The sequence below is a fragment of the Oncorhynchus gorbuscha genome, linkage group LG06 (assembly GCF_021184085.1).
Source record: "Oncorhynchus gorbuscha isolate QuinsamMale2020 ecotype Even-year linkage group LG06, OgorEven_v1.0, whole genome shotgun sequence".
Lineage (NCBI taxonomy): Eukaryota > Metazoa > Chordata > Actinopteri > Salmoniformes > Salmonidae > Oncorhynchus > Oncorhynchus gorbuscha.
In genome coordinates this window covers 39129291-39142565 of record NC_060178.1, presented here as the reverse complement: position 1 = coordinate 39142565, position 13275 = coordinate 39129291, and the positions used below count along the sequence as shown (strand labels likewise).

General features: G+C 41.2%; 1 protein-coding gene across 1 annotated transcript in view; it reads right to left on the bottom strand.

Moving 5' to 3' along the window:
* LOC124038670 (protein cramped-like) overlaps positions 1-10702 on the bottom strand; it is a 42919-nt gene extending 32217 nt beyond the window's left edge. Inside the window, 4 exon segments of the mRNA XM_046354766.1 lie at positions 501-654; positions 5875-6080; positions 9615-9967; positions 10334-10702. Coding sequence (XP_046210722.1) covers positions 501-654; positions 5875-6080; positions 9615-9967; positions 10334-10383 — 763 coding nt within the window. The 5' untranslated portion in view covers positions 10384-10702.
* Between the last annotated feature and the right edge of the window lie 2573 nt (positions 10703-13275).

The following is a 13275-nucleotide window of genomic DNA, read 5'->3' as shown; positions in this document are numbered from 1 at the left end:
ATTGGAAAAATCTCTGAAGCTGGAGACTCACATCTCCATCACTAGTTTTAAGTACCAGCTGTCAGAGCAGCTCACAGATGGGCTATCTACCTACCTCATCCCCATACTGGTATTTATTTAGCTCCTTTGCACCCCAGTAGCTCTACTTGCACAATCATCTTCTGCCCATCTACCATTCCAGTGTTTAATTGCTATATTGTAATTACTTTGCCACCATGGCCTATTTATTTCGTTAACTTACCTAATTTGCACTCACTGTATATACTTTTATTTTGTTTTACTGTATTATTGACTATGTTTTGTTTATTCCATGTGTAACTCTGTTGTATGTGTCGAATTGCTACGCTTTATCTTGGCCAGGTCACAGTTGCAAATGAGAACTTGTTCAACTAGCCTACCTGGTTAAATAAAAAATGTAAATTAACAAGCAAGAGGTGAGTGGAGATTTCTATTTGAGAAATAACGAGAGAAGAGAGCGAGACAGAGATAAGCTAGCTTACCATTGGCGAAGTCGATGTGCTTGGATATCTTGTGCCAGGTGCGGTAGTAGAAGTGTCGGACTTGCTCTTTGTTCTTCACCATGCTGGCTGGCTTCCCCTTCTTCTTATGCTTCAACGCTATGTTTGTCTGGATCGCCTCAAAGTCCTTCCCATGCTACAGAGAGCGAGACACACCACTAGAGATATCGAAGTTGTTGGAGTAGGGGGCACACAATTGCTAATAAGTGTTATTGTAACAACTGGAAGTCTATGGGTATCCGAATTTGCTTGTGAAACTACCTCCAACTTCCTTAATACTGGACACAGACATAAAAAGTATCCACAAGTTCATCTGACGCTGGGGAAGTAGATAAAGGGCCACATTGCCAAAATCCCGAAGTATCCCTTTAAGTAACCGCATCATATTCTAACCTTTTGTAAACTAATGTTGATCACTTACCCAGCACCTTAGACAAAAACTTAAGGGTATGACATCTTGGTCTACTACTCTGCTATTTAAATCTGGAATCAGAACAGAATTATCTACTACCAATCAAGAGGTACAGCTGTTTTAGTAACCGCATTACCTAAATGACCTAACTTTCCACTGTTGAATTAACTCTTCACACCTCAATAGAATGCTTGCATAGATCACTGAGAATTTTCTAGATAAAGCTAATTCTCACATTTCAAACAGTTTTAAAAGAGCAGAACCTCCTCTTTAATATGACACCACAGCAAAGTCAATGGGAATAAGACTCACCTTATCTTCCATTGTGTAAACACCTAATACATCAAAAAATGCCTAGAGTATTTAAATTGTAGTAAATTTGACAAAATTACAAAATGAACAAAGTATATTATTCTTATAAATATGTACATAGAAATTATCCAAAAACGTGACTAGAGGATAATATTCCGAAAGCATTTCAAAACCCACACGAAGTAGGCAATTTGATTGTTACAGAAGTAAGAACCGTTGTCAATGTAAAAATGCAAACAACTATTCGTATAGTTGGTACATACCAGGCCAGACACAAAATGTAGAAATAGCTTACTTTGACAACAATTCAGTGAATTCTACGAGTACAAGAGACAGATGAGAAGAGAAAAGATGTCTGTTGTATGAGAAATTCTTATTTCACACCGTCACTTTAGTGTTCGCCTTTAGCCTACATGTCATGGAACTCCTGGAAGTGCAGCCTCATCCTGCAAAGTGGCACGAGCACGTTGAGCACGGAAAGGTGGTTTCTACACATCTCCCACTCTTTGCCCTGCATCCACTACAGATACACACCCTCTCCTGTGGCCTTAACTTCACCCGCTTTCAAATGAGTTACACACCCCGGTACAACACTCGTAGCTCCCCTCTTCCTGCCATTGAAGCCACAATGTGATAGCAGAAGCTGCATTTTGAATGCCTTCAAGGACCAGCGCCTGCAGATTAGCATAGCAAAATATTCCCTACAAAATTCTGTCAGTTTAAGGTAGAGACATCAGTTTTTTTTGCATTGGATGTCTCAATCCTACGCAACTGTCGATGTCACACTTCCGCATCTGTGGTGAGAGAGGTTTTTCAGACCATGAGGCATCCCAAAAACCAGTCTTCTCACAAAATCATCTGTAGCATTCAAAAGATTATGACCCCTCTATGGAAAGACAAGACTCTCACGAACACGTACATTCTGCTCTAAGAAGCCCACAGGCCTCACAAGAATCATCTGAAGGTCCCCCGGTACGAGTTGAAAAAAATGATTGGAAGTACAGTACCAGTCAAAAGTTCAGACACACCTACTCATTCAAAGGTTTAGCTATTCTTTTTATATTATTTTATTTACAATTTTCTACATTGTAGAATAATAGTGACGACATCAAAACTATGAAATAACACATATGGAATCATGTCGTAACCCAACACTGAAGAATGTCAAATATATTTTGATTTTACAAAGTAGCCACCCTTTGCCTCTGACAGCCTTGCACTCCTGACATTCTCTCAACCAGCTTCATGAGGTAGTCACCTGGAAAGCAGCAGCTTCTCTTCCTGTGGTCCGGCAAAATTAAGGCACTTATACCATTTAAAAAAATGATAGTTTTGGCAAGTCGATTAGAACATCTACTTTGTGCATGACACAAGTAATTTTTCCAACAAAATGCTTACAGACAGATTGTCACTATCACAATTCCAGTGGGTCCGAAGTTTACACACACTAAATTGACTGTGCCTTTAAACAGCTTGGAATTTTTTTTTAAAAAGTCACGCCTTTAGAAACTTCTGATAGGCTAATTGACATCATTTGGAGTCAATTGGAGGTGTACATGTGAATGTATTTCAAGGCCTACCTTCAAACTCAGTGCCTCTTTGCTTGACATCATGGGAAAATCAAAAGAAATCAGCCAAGAAAAATTGTAGACCTCCACAAGTCTGGTTCATCCTTGGGAGCAATTTCCAAACGCCTGAAGGTACCACGTTAATTTGTACAAACAACAGTATGCAAGAATAAACACCATGGGACCACGCAGCAGTCATACCACTCAGGAAGAGACACGTTCTGTCTCCTAGAGATGAACGTACTTAAGTGCGAAAAGTGCAAATCAATCCCAGAACAGCAGCAAAGGACCTTGTGAAGATGCTGGAGGAAACAAGTATAAAATATTTTATATTCATAGTAAACTTTTCAGTTCTCACACACAACAACTTTAGTTTAGACATTTTAATTCAAATGAGAGCCGAGTAGCCTATTCAGTACAGTCAGTCAGCATAAGTGATACTTATTTTCCTGCAACTTTCTAAAACAGCACAGGAATACTCGTCTGTGTGTGCACGCAGGTCTACACTTTGTGTAGCTGTTAGCAATGATGATAATGATAACCTTCTTCTGGTAGAGATGGAAAGACGTTCCCCTAAATGTTTCACAATGAAGAAAATCGCTCTTCCATTTCCTGGTTGCTAAAAATCAAAATAGTTTGCCTAATTTCAGTTAGTGACAAAACAAGCATGCAGTGTAGATAATCATTGGGCACCCGAGTGGCGCAGCGGTCGAAGGCACTGCATCTCAGTGCAAGAGGCATCACTACAGTCTCTTGGTACGAATCCAGGCTGTATCACATCCGGCCATGATTGGAAGTCCCATAGGGCAGCGCAAAATTGGACCAGCGTCGTCCGGGTTTAGCCAGGGTAGGTCGTCATTGTAAATAAGAATATGTTCTTAAAATGACTTGCCTAGTTAAATAAAAATTGTCCTATCAAAAACTGCTATGAAATATTTTCCATTCCAAGAAATATTGCATTCAGCTGGTGAACACAAACGAAAGTAAAATATGCAAAAACTAAACTTAAGAACGGGAAGCATAGAAATAGCACACAGAACAGATATCCTACTTAGACTTGCTTTCATTGAGAATTACAGCTCAATAACTCACATTTGTGAATTTTGTGAAGTCATCCAAAAAGTTACATATATTGCAGCATTAACTACAAAGTAGCCCATGCCAACCCAGGGGACGTCATGAACATCCTACTGTCGTCCTAATAGGTTGTGAAAAAATTAAGTTGTAATTTATTTAAAACCTCAACAATGCCTGTTTTCTGTACTTTATTATTAGGGTTTGTATTCAAGCGGGAGAGTGCATAAAAGTGAAGAAGTCAAAGTAGAGTTATTTCTGATGAAATGAGTTATAACATTTCAAAGCCCCACATTCCAAAGTAAGGTTCAACTAAACTAAGCAAAAAAAAACAAAAAGTCCTCACTGTCAACTGCATTTATTTTCAGCAAACTTAATGTGTAAATATTTGTATGAATATAACAAGATTCAACAACTGAACAAGTTCCACAGACATGTAACTAACAGAAATGGAATAATGCATCCCTGAACAGGGGGGGGGGGGGGGGGGGGGGGGTCAAAATCAAAAGTCAGTATCTGGTGTATCCACCAGCTGCATTAAGTACTGCAGTGCATCTCCTCCTTATGGGACTGCACCAGATTTGCCAGTTCTTGCTGTGAGATATTACCCCACTCTTCTACCAAGGCAACTGCCAGGTCCCAGACATGCTCAATAGGATTGAGATCCAGGCTCTTCGCTGGCCATGGCAGAACACTGACATTCCTGTCTTGCAGGAAATCATGCACAGAACGAGCAGTATGGCTGGTGACATTGTCATGCTGGAGGGTCATGTCAGGATGAGCCTGCAGGAAGGGTACCAGGAGGGAGGAGGATGTCATCCCTGTAACGCACAGTGTTGAGATTGCCTGCAATGATAAACTCAGTCCGATGATGCTGTGACACACCGCCCCAGACCATGACGGATCCTCCACCTCCAAATCGATCGAGCTCGAGTACAGGCCTCGGTTTAACACTCATTCCTTCAACGATAAATGTGAATCCAACCCCTGGTGAGACAAAACTCAGTGAAGAGCACATTTTGCCAGTCCTGTCTGGTCCAGCGACGGTGGGTTTGTGCCCAAAGGCGACGTTGTTGTCGGTGATGTCTGGTGAGGACCTGCCTCACAACAGGCCTACAAACCCTCAGTCCAGCCTCTCTCAGTCTATTGCGGACAGTCTGAGCACTGATGGAAGGATTGTGCATTCCTAGTGTAACTCGGGCAGTTGTAGCTATCCTGTACCTGTTCCGCAGGTGTGGTGTTCAGCTGTACCGATCCTGTGCAGGTGTTGTTACACGTGGTCTGCCACTGCGAGGACAATCAGCTGTCCGTTCTGTCTTCCTGTAGCACTGTCTTAGGCGTCTCACAGTACGGACATGGTTCATTGAACAAGCATGGGAAAGTGTTTAAACCCTTTACAATGGAGATCTGAAGTTATTTGGATTTTTACGAATTATCTGTGAAAGACAGGGTCCTGAAAAAGGGATGCATCTTTTTTTTTCCTGAGTTCACTTGTGGTTTGATAACAATTACCTTGTTTAGTAATGTTACCTGGCTAAGTAAGATAGCCAAGGTACCATGTTATGCACATTTGGATGGCGCAGGAGAGATGCTTCAAAGGTAGGATGCATATGCCTAATCAATGTAATTCTGAATTAGTTTAGTAGTATATCAAAGTAATCAGACCAAATATTTTACTAAATGTAACTTAAGACTATGCTTTGCTTCAAATAGTAAAGTAAAACGGTTTTAACTTCTTACAAAAATACTAAAGCACGCCCCACAATATTACTTAACGTAAAGTTCCTATCTAGCTATTATTAAACACTATATTTGAATGAGTCCAGGAAAGGCACTAAAAATAAAATAAGTGTTATTTTTATGAAGTAGCTCAAAAAAAAAGCTATTTGGAAAAAACATTAGCTGTATTTTTCAGACATCGTCTTCAGATACACAGGCGCTTCCACTGCACCTATACTTATATTTCGTACTACTCAACAAGTTGACTTACCTCATAGAGCCCTTCAAAGAAGCTGTTCTTGTCCTCTGCACTCCAGGACTCCCACTGTCTCCTGGGTCTCTTCTGGCTGCCCACTGGCTTCTCCTTGTCCCCGGGTCCTTGGCCTCGAGGGGCAGCCTTGCCTGAGGGCCCTGTAGAGCCTGACGTGGAGCCGGACTGACCAGCCGATACCTGGTGAAAGGGACCATTCTCTGAACCTGTGTGAGAGAGAGGGTGAGGAAAAGTACACTGAACAAAAAATATAAACCGCAACAAATAAAATTTGATTTGTCACAAGCACCAAATAAACTCAGCAAAAGATACATCCCTTTTTCACGACCCGTCTTTCAAAGATAATTCGCAAAAATCCCAAAACTTAAGATCTTCATTGTAAAGGGTTTAAACACTGTTTCCCATGCTTTTTCAATGAACCATAAACAATTAATGAACATGCACCTGTGGAACGGTCGTTAAGACTAACAGCTTACAGATGGTAGGCAATTAAGGTCACAGTTATGAAAACGTAGGACACTAAAGAGGCCTTTCTACTGACTCTGAAAAACACCAAAAGAAAGATGCCCAGGGTCCCTGCACATCTGTGTGAACATGCCTTAGGCAATGCTGCAAGGAGGCATGAGGACTGCAGATGTGGCCAGGGCAATAAATTGCTATGTCCGTACTGTGAGACGCAGAGCTACAGGGAGACAGGACGGACAGCTGGTCGTCCTCGCAGTGGCAGACCACATGTAACAACACCTCCACTCAAATCAGCAAACCGATCGCCCACATGACGCCTTATAACGCCACATAACTGCCCAGTACAGTTGAAACCAGGATTAATCCGTCAGGGGCACTTCTCCAGCATGCCAGTGGCCATCGAAGGGAGCATTTGCCCACTGAAGTCTGTTACGACGCCGAATTGCAGTCAGATCAAGACCCTGGTGAGGACGACGTGTACGCAAGAGAAGCTTCCCTGAGATGGCTTGTGCAGAAAATATTCAGTTGTGCAAACCCACAGTTTCATCAGCTGTCCTGGTGGCGTTTTATTTTCCCCTGCACAAGATGCACCTGTATAATCAGCTTCTTTATAAACCACTCCTGTAAAGTGGATGGATTATCTTGGCAAAGGAGAAATGCTCAGTAACAGGAATGTAAACAACTTTGTGCACAACATTTGAGAAGATTTTTGTGCATATGGAACATGTGGGATTTTATTTCAGCTCATGTAACCAACACGTTGCTTTTATATTTTTGTTCAGTGTATGAGTGTTTTAGAGACCGTGAGTGATTGAATGTACATGCGAGAGTGAGTTGTGTGAGTGAAAGAAAGTAGGAGAATGAACAAGAGAAAAGCAAGTGTCAACAACCTAAATATCATACCAAATGCTCACATTGAGTAGAGGGGCAGAAGAAGCAGATGGCGGCGGGGGGGAGGGTTGTTTACATTGCTTAAGTAACTTGTCCCTACTAGAGTTCGACCGATTTATGATTTTTCAACACCGATACTGATTAATCGGGCGATTTATTTACATTTGTAATAATGACAATTACAACAATACGGAATTAACTTACTTTAACTTAATATAATACAAATAAAAATCAATTTAGTCTCAGAAATAATTAAACATGTTCAATTTAGTTTAAATTATGCAAAAACAGTGTTTGAGAAGACAGCAAAAGTGCAATATGTGCCATGTAAAAAAGCTAACGTTTAAGTTCCTTGCTCAGAACATATGAAAGCTGGTGGTTCCTTTTAGCAAGAGTCTTCAATATTCCCAGTTAAGAAGTTTTAGGTTGTAGTTATTATGGGACTATTTCTCTCTACCATTTGTGTTTCATACACCTTTGACTATTGGATGTTCTTATCGGCACTATAGATATTGCCAGCCTAATCTCGGGAGTTGATAGGCGTGAAGTCATAAACAGCGCTGTGCTTCAAGCATTGCGAAGAGCTGTTGGCAAACGCAGGAAAGTGCCGTTTCAATTAATGCTTACGAGCCTGCTGCTGCCTACTACTGCTCAGTCAGACTGCTCTATCAAATCATATACTTAATTATAATAATATCACACACAGAAATACGAGACATAAGGTCATTAATATGGTCAAATCCAGAAACTGTCCTTTCAAAAACAAAACGTTTATTCTTTCAGTGTAATACAGAACCGTTCCGTATTTTATAGAATGGGTGGCAACTCTTTGTCTAAATATTGCTGTTATATTGCACAACCTTAAACGTTATGTCATAATTATGTACAATTCAGGCAAATGAATTAGTCTTTGTTTGGAAGAAATGGTCTTCACACAGTTCGCAACAAGCCAGGCAGCCCAAACTGCTGCGTATACCGACTCTGCTTGCACTGAACGCAAGACAAGTGACGACTTCCCTCATTAACATAGCCCCCTAACATGAATTTCTTTCAACTAAATATGCAGGTTAAAACAATATATACTTCAGTGTATTGATTTTAAGAAAGACATTGATCTTTATGGTTAGGTACATTTGTGCAATGACAGTGCTTTTGTCGACAATGCGCTTTTGTTAAATCACCCGTTTTGGCGAAGTTGAAGTAGGCTGTGATTCGATGATAAATTAACAGGTGTAACGGATATGAAACGGCTAGCTAGTTAGCGGTGGTGCGCGCTAAATAGCATTTCAAACGGTGACGTCACTTGCTCAGACCTTGAAGTAGTGGTTCCCCTTGCTCTGCCGTGGCTTTTGTGGAGCGATGGGTAACGATGCTTCGTGGGTGACTGTTGTTGATGTGTGCAGAGGGTCCCTGGTTCGCGCCCGGGTATGGGCGAGGGGACGGTGTAAAGTTATACTGTTGCACAGGCACCCCATTGATTATTTGCAACACAGGACAAGCTAGTTAAACTAGTAATATCATCAACCATGTGTAGTTAACTAGTGATTATGTTAAGAATGCTTTTTTTTAGATGTAAGTTAAATGCTAGCTAGCAACTTGCTGCACTTGCGTAACAGGTGGTCAAGCCTGCCACGCAGTCTCCTCGTGGAGTGCAATGTAATCGGTCATAATCGGCGTCCAAAAATGCAGATGACCTACTTATGAAAACTTGAAAACTGCCATGCCGATTAAATCGGCCGACCTCTAGTCCCTACGCCTATAGCAACAGAGGAGAAAGAGACCAATAGCTTTAAAGATAAAAAGAACTGGTTAGAATGCCCGTTTTAGCACAAACAGTCAGACTGAGGCCAGCGTGTCACAACATCGTAAGGTCTGCAATGAGGAGTGGAGCGAAGTTCCAAAAACAACATGTGAGGCTGGCTTGGAGCAAGGCTGGCCGACACCTCAATGTGCAAGTCAGGAGAGACAGACACACAACCCAATCCTTCGACAACAGAGAGAGCACTGCTTCTAAAAAATATTATGTTGAGTTATAATTATTTTATGTTGTAGTATACCAATACCACAAAATGGGCATTCAATAAAATATTATTTAAAATGCTGACATCCCACATCCGTCTCCCTCTCATAAGCAATAATATGGGAAGGCCTCACAACTTGAATGCAATTAAGTGGTTTCCAGGCTCCTGCCTCTAAACAATTAACGTGTCCCTTTTGTATAGATAGGATATTGCGTTTATGCTGCCCCTGCAATCAAAACACTGACCATCACCAATAGATGGACCTAGCTACTTTTGCCAAATACAAACGGGGAGTAGAGGGATGGGGTACTCCTATAACACATAAAACAGGTGACCCCGGGCACAAACACTTTCACATCATACCTTTCGATTTCGCTCCGATGTGACCATTGATAGTTGGGGCGATGGAATCCTTCCGGATTCGTTTGCTCGGGGGTCGAACGCTGGATCTCAGAAAATGATGCTGGTCGTGACTCCGTGCTGTCGAAGACCGGGGCTGTTGGCTCGAGCAAGGTCCAGACGGGTTCGATACGGAGGTGGTAATAACCGGTGCTGAACTGGTGCAGCCCGTAGTTGATAGAGTATGAATTTCCATTCCGTCTCTCTTTGTACTTCGCTCATCGCTCCCCTGATCTACGCTCTCCTCGTCACAACCGTCAAGCTTTCTGCCCGAATTATTCGTGTCATCGACACCGTCTTTATGCCCAACTGTCATCCTGGCAAAACACAATCAATACAAATGTTTGACATTTAAAAGACATCACAACGCAAATCAACTTTAAAAAGACGACGTTCGTTCTCTCAACATGGCCGCCGCTGCTGGTTTCAAATCCCCTCAGTCCAATCGACACACGAACATTGTCTGCATGTTTTCATTTACATTTTGAAAGCTAAATATTACTATACCTTGTTCGTGTGTTTTTGTTAGTCATCTTAAACTTCTAACAGTTTACATGGGTTTATTTTTATCCGAAATTCAAATGCGAGCGCCCCTGAGTTTAGCGCCCGCTGAAACGACAACGTAAAACCTTTTCTATACAATCGACCTCTATTTAAAGTGCTTCTTTATCAGACAAGGTTACCCATTTTCATGCTCTTCGACAGCAGACGATGTGTTCTTTCTTTTCACCATCGACCCGACGGTTTTGGTATGCAACAGTATATAAAATTGGGCATATTCAAAGCATGAACAGGGTCTAGCCGCGACTATCTTCACCTCGCTCAAGCTGTGACTGAATTTAACTCTGCGCAGCTCAACTGTTCACTATCCGAGTACCACACTCTTACTCTCAAATTATTGCCGTAGACGAGCTGAAATATTTGACCAAACATTTAACTATATAACATGCTTTAAACGCTCAAAATAAATTATCTGAATAAACTAGCAGGTTTTAGTTTTTACTACAGCCAGAAGAGCACAGAACGCTCGCAGTCTCAATTTTGCTTCACCCCCTCATCTCCAGAATTGTTGTTTTCAACATTGATGTTTGACGACATTATGTTAACTGCATAAAAAAGTTGCTTCTGATATGAACTCAGCTTTAGAAAGAAACAGCGTATACCACAAGCACTCGAACCAATATAATATTGAGTGTTCAACTACAACAATATCTAATCCATATATACATAGAGCAGACACTGCATTTAACATATTACTTCTAACATGCACTGCTACAGGTGTTTCATCGCTTTAGACGTCTTCAAATAGGAAAGAAACATTACTACTGTAGCTACAACTTTAAACAACTGTCACGTCTCAAACATACACCCTAAATTCTTTGAAATTCATTCCCATGCAGGGAAACAAGACACATTACTGTGTCAGATGTATGTGTTCTCTAAATCATGATTGTCCAACCTAATGAGAACTTTTAAAACTCAAATTTACAAAATAATATTTTTTACTGCAGAAATATGAGTAGCTAATTGAATAATCTATCGTTTGTTTAAATGATTGCTTTATCAGCTGAATCAGCTGTAATCTTTCCACTCGTAACCCGTGTCATTTCTATAGGTACATTTTAGGAGGAGCGGGATACACACTTCAAAAAGCAACTAACGTTGCACTGGTGCTAGCTACTCGCTAACGTTACTAGCTAAATTAACTTTGGTGACCTGCGGCCAAAACCTAGTCAACTAATGATACTTGATAGCAAAGGAATAGTCTGAAGCACAAATTCACACGAAATTATGCACAGTATTGCATTCAGTTGCAGTGTGACAAAGATTAAGCAATTCACAAAATTACCTTGTCTTGATTTATGTGTTCACGACTTCATGAGGAAACGTGCAAACTAAACCAACTCCGATTGACAGCCCTGTCGTGCACAAGCACGCCCACTCCAACTCAAAAACAAATCTCCTGATTAGTCAGTTGAGGGAGAAAGACATATGATTGACATCCAAGAGCTCCAATTGTTGATGATAAAAGAGGATGCAAATGAACCAATTGGATATCTCAATCAACAGACGTTATTGGGTGCGCGGGGAGTCATTTTACATTGGCCCTGCCAAAATATGTGACATCATCGGGCGAAAGCAAGGAGGAGTGCCCTCACAAATCTAACATTTTGACAACAATGCAGCATGGTGCTTCGTCGAAATACAAAAAAATATAAAATAAACGTTTGAATTTTCTATCTCGTTTCCATTGGGAAGGCAGATTAATTGTTTTTATAAAAATCAATCACTTTCGCATTGGAAAACCTAGAATCCGTGGTTGCCGTGGAGGTCGCCCAGGCAGAAAGCTCTAAATATGATATATAATTGAATAGTTTTAGGTGTTTTTTTCACTCTTTTTAAATAAACTTTTATTTTGTTAGCTAATTAAGTTTTGATTTTATATATATTGACCCACAGCAGTGCAAGACTGTCAAGTCAGTTATTTTACTAACTGAACTGAGAAGCTAGCTGTTTAGCTAGTTAGCTACTATAGCTGTTTGTGTCTTTATTTGAAACAAAGAGATGGCAGAGGCCTGTAGACTGTTGAATAGGGCAGAGGATCACAAAAATGTTCCCACAATGGTTTATTTCAAGGGCTATTCCAGCTAACTAGTGAGCTTCAAGCACCCTAAACTAGTGGCTGTATGGCTTCACCCAGGTGTGTAATTTTGGAGGATTTACCAAGGAGTCTACGACTGGGGATGGCAAGAGGTGTCCTGGTTTCTGATTTGTTTCCCCCCTGGTCAACCCTTTATCTGGGCCTCAGTCAGAAGAGACGTGGACCTAGTGGGTGAGGATGGTGCGCATGGATAGTGGATTGGACACAGGATGTGACCTGGTGGACTTCCACCTGCCTCTGCTCTGTGGTGACCATGGAAGATCGTCCAGACATAAATGTCAATGGGCTCACTGAAATGTTTTGTTGTTTGAAAGCGCTACTTTGAGACGTGTGTTTAATTATGTAATTTTTGTTTTGAGCGACCTCGCCGCCCAGAGCCCGGAACTTGCAATCAACTTTTAGCCAGTACCAAAAACACGCCGACACGGGCGCCCGGATGAGATGAATCGAACCCCTTCATCTGCAAAGTTGGGTATAGCAATGGGACATATAATTATAATTTAGTTTAAATCGATTTCTATGGTATGTTCCCCACCTAGAACCAACATCACACGCGCCACCAATGTACTCAATTCAAAACAAGGGGCGTTATTGGCATGGGAAACGCAGGTTTACCTTAGCAAATGGAAGAGATAAAACAAAAGTGAAATAAACAAAAAATGATCAGTAAACCTTACACTCGCAAAAGTTCCCGCTATTTTAACTTTACTACCATGAAACACTGCTACATTACCTGGAACCGTTTCAAGTTAAAATGTTAGTTCATTTTCCAGTTATGGAAATACCGCTCAAAGTCCGGGCGAGTAAACCGCCTGCACCCAATATGACAGACAGGCGGAAAGCCAAATCACAATGGAAAGAAGGCGTTAATCTTTAGTAATTTAACCAATGAAATTAGTCACACCTTTCGACTGATAACGCTTTTGACCATTGAGGCTCTTCCCATTGCTGGCTCGTCCTATC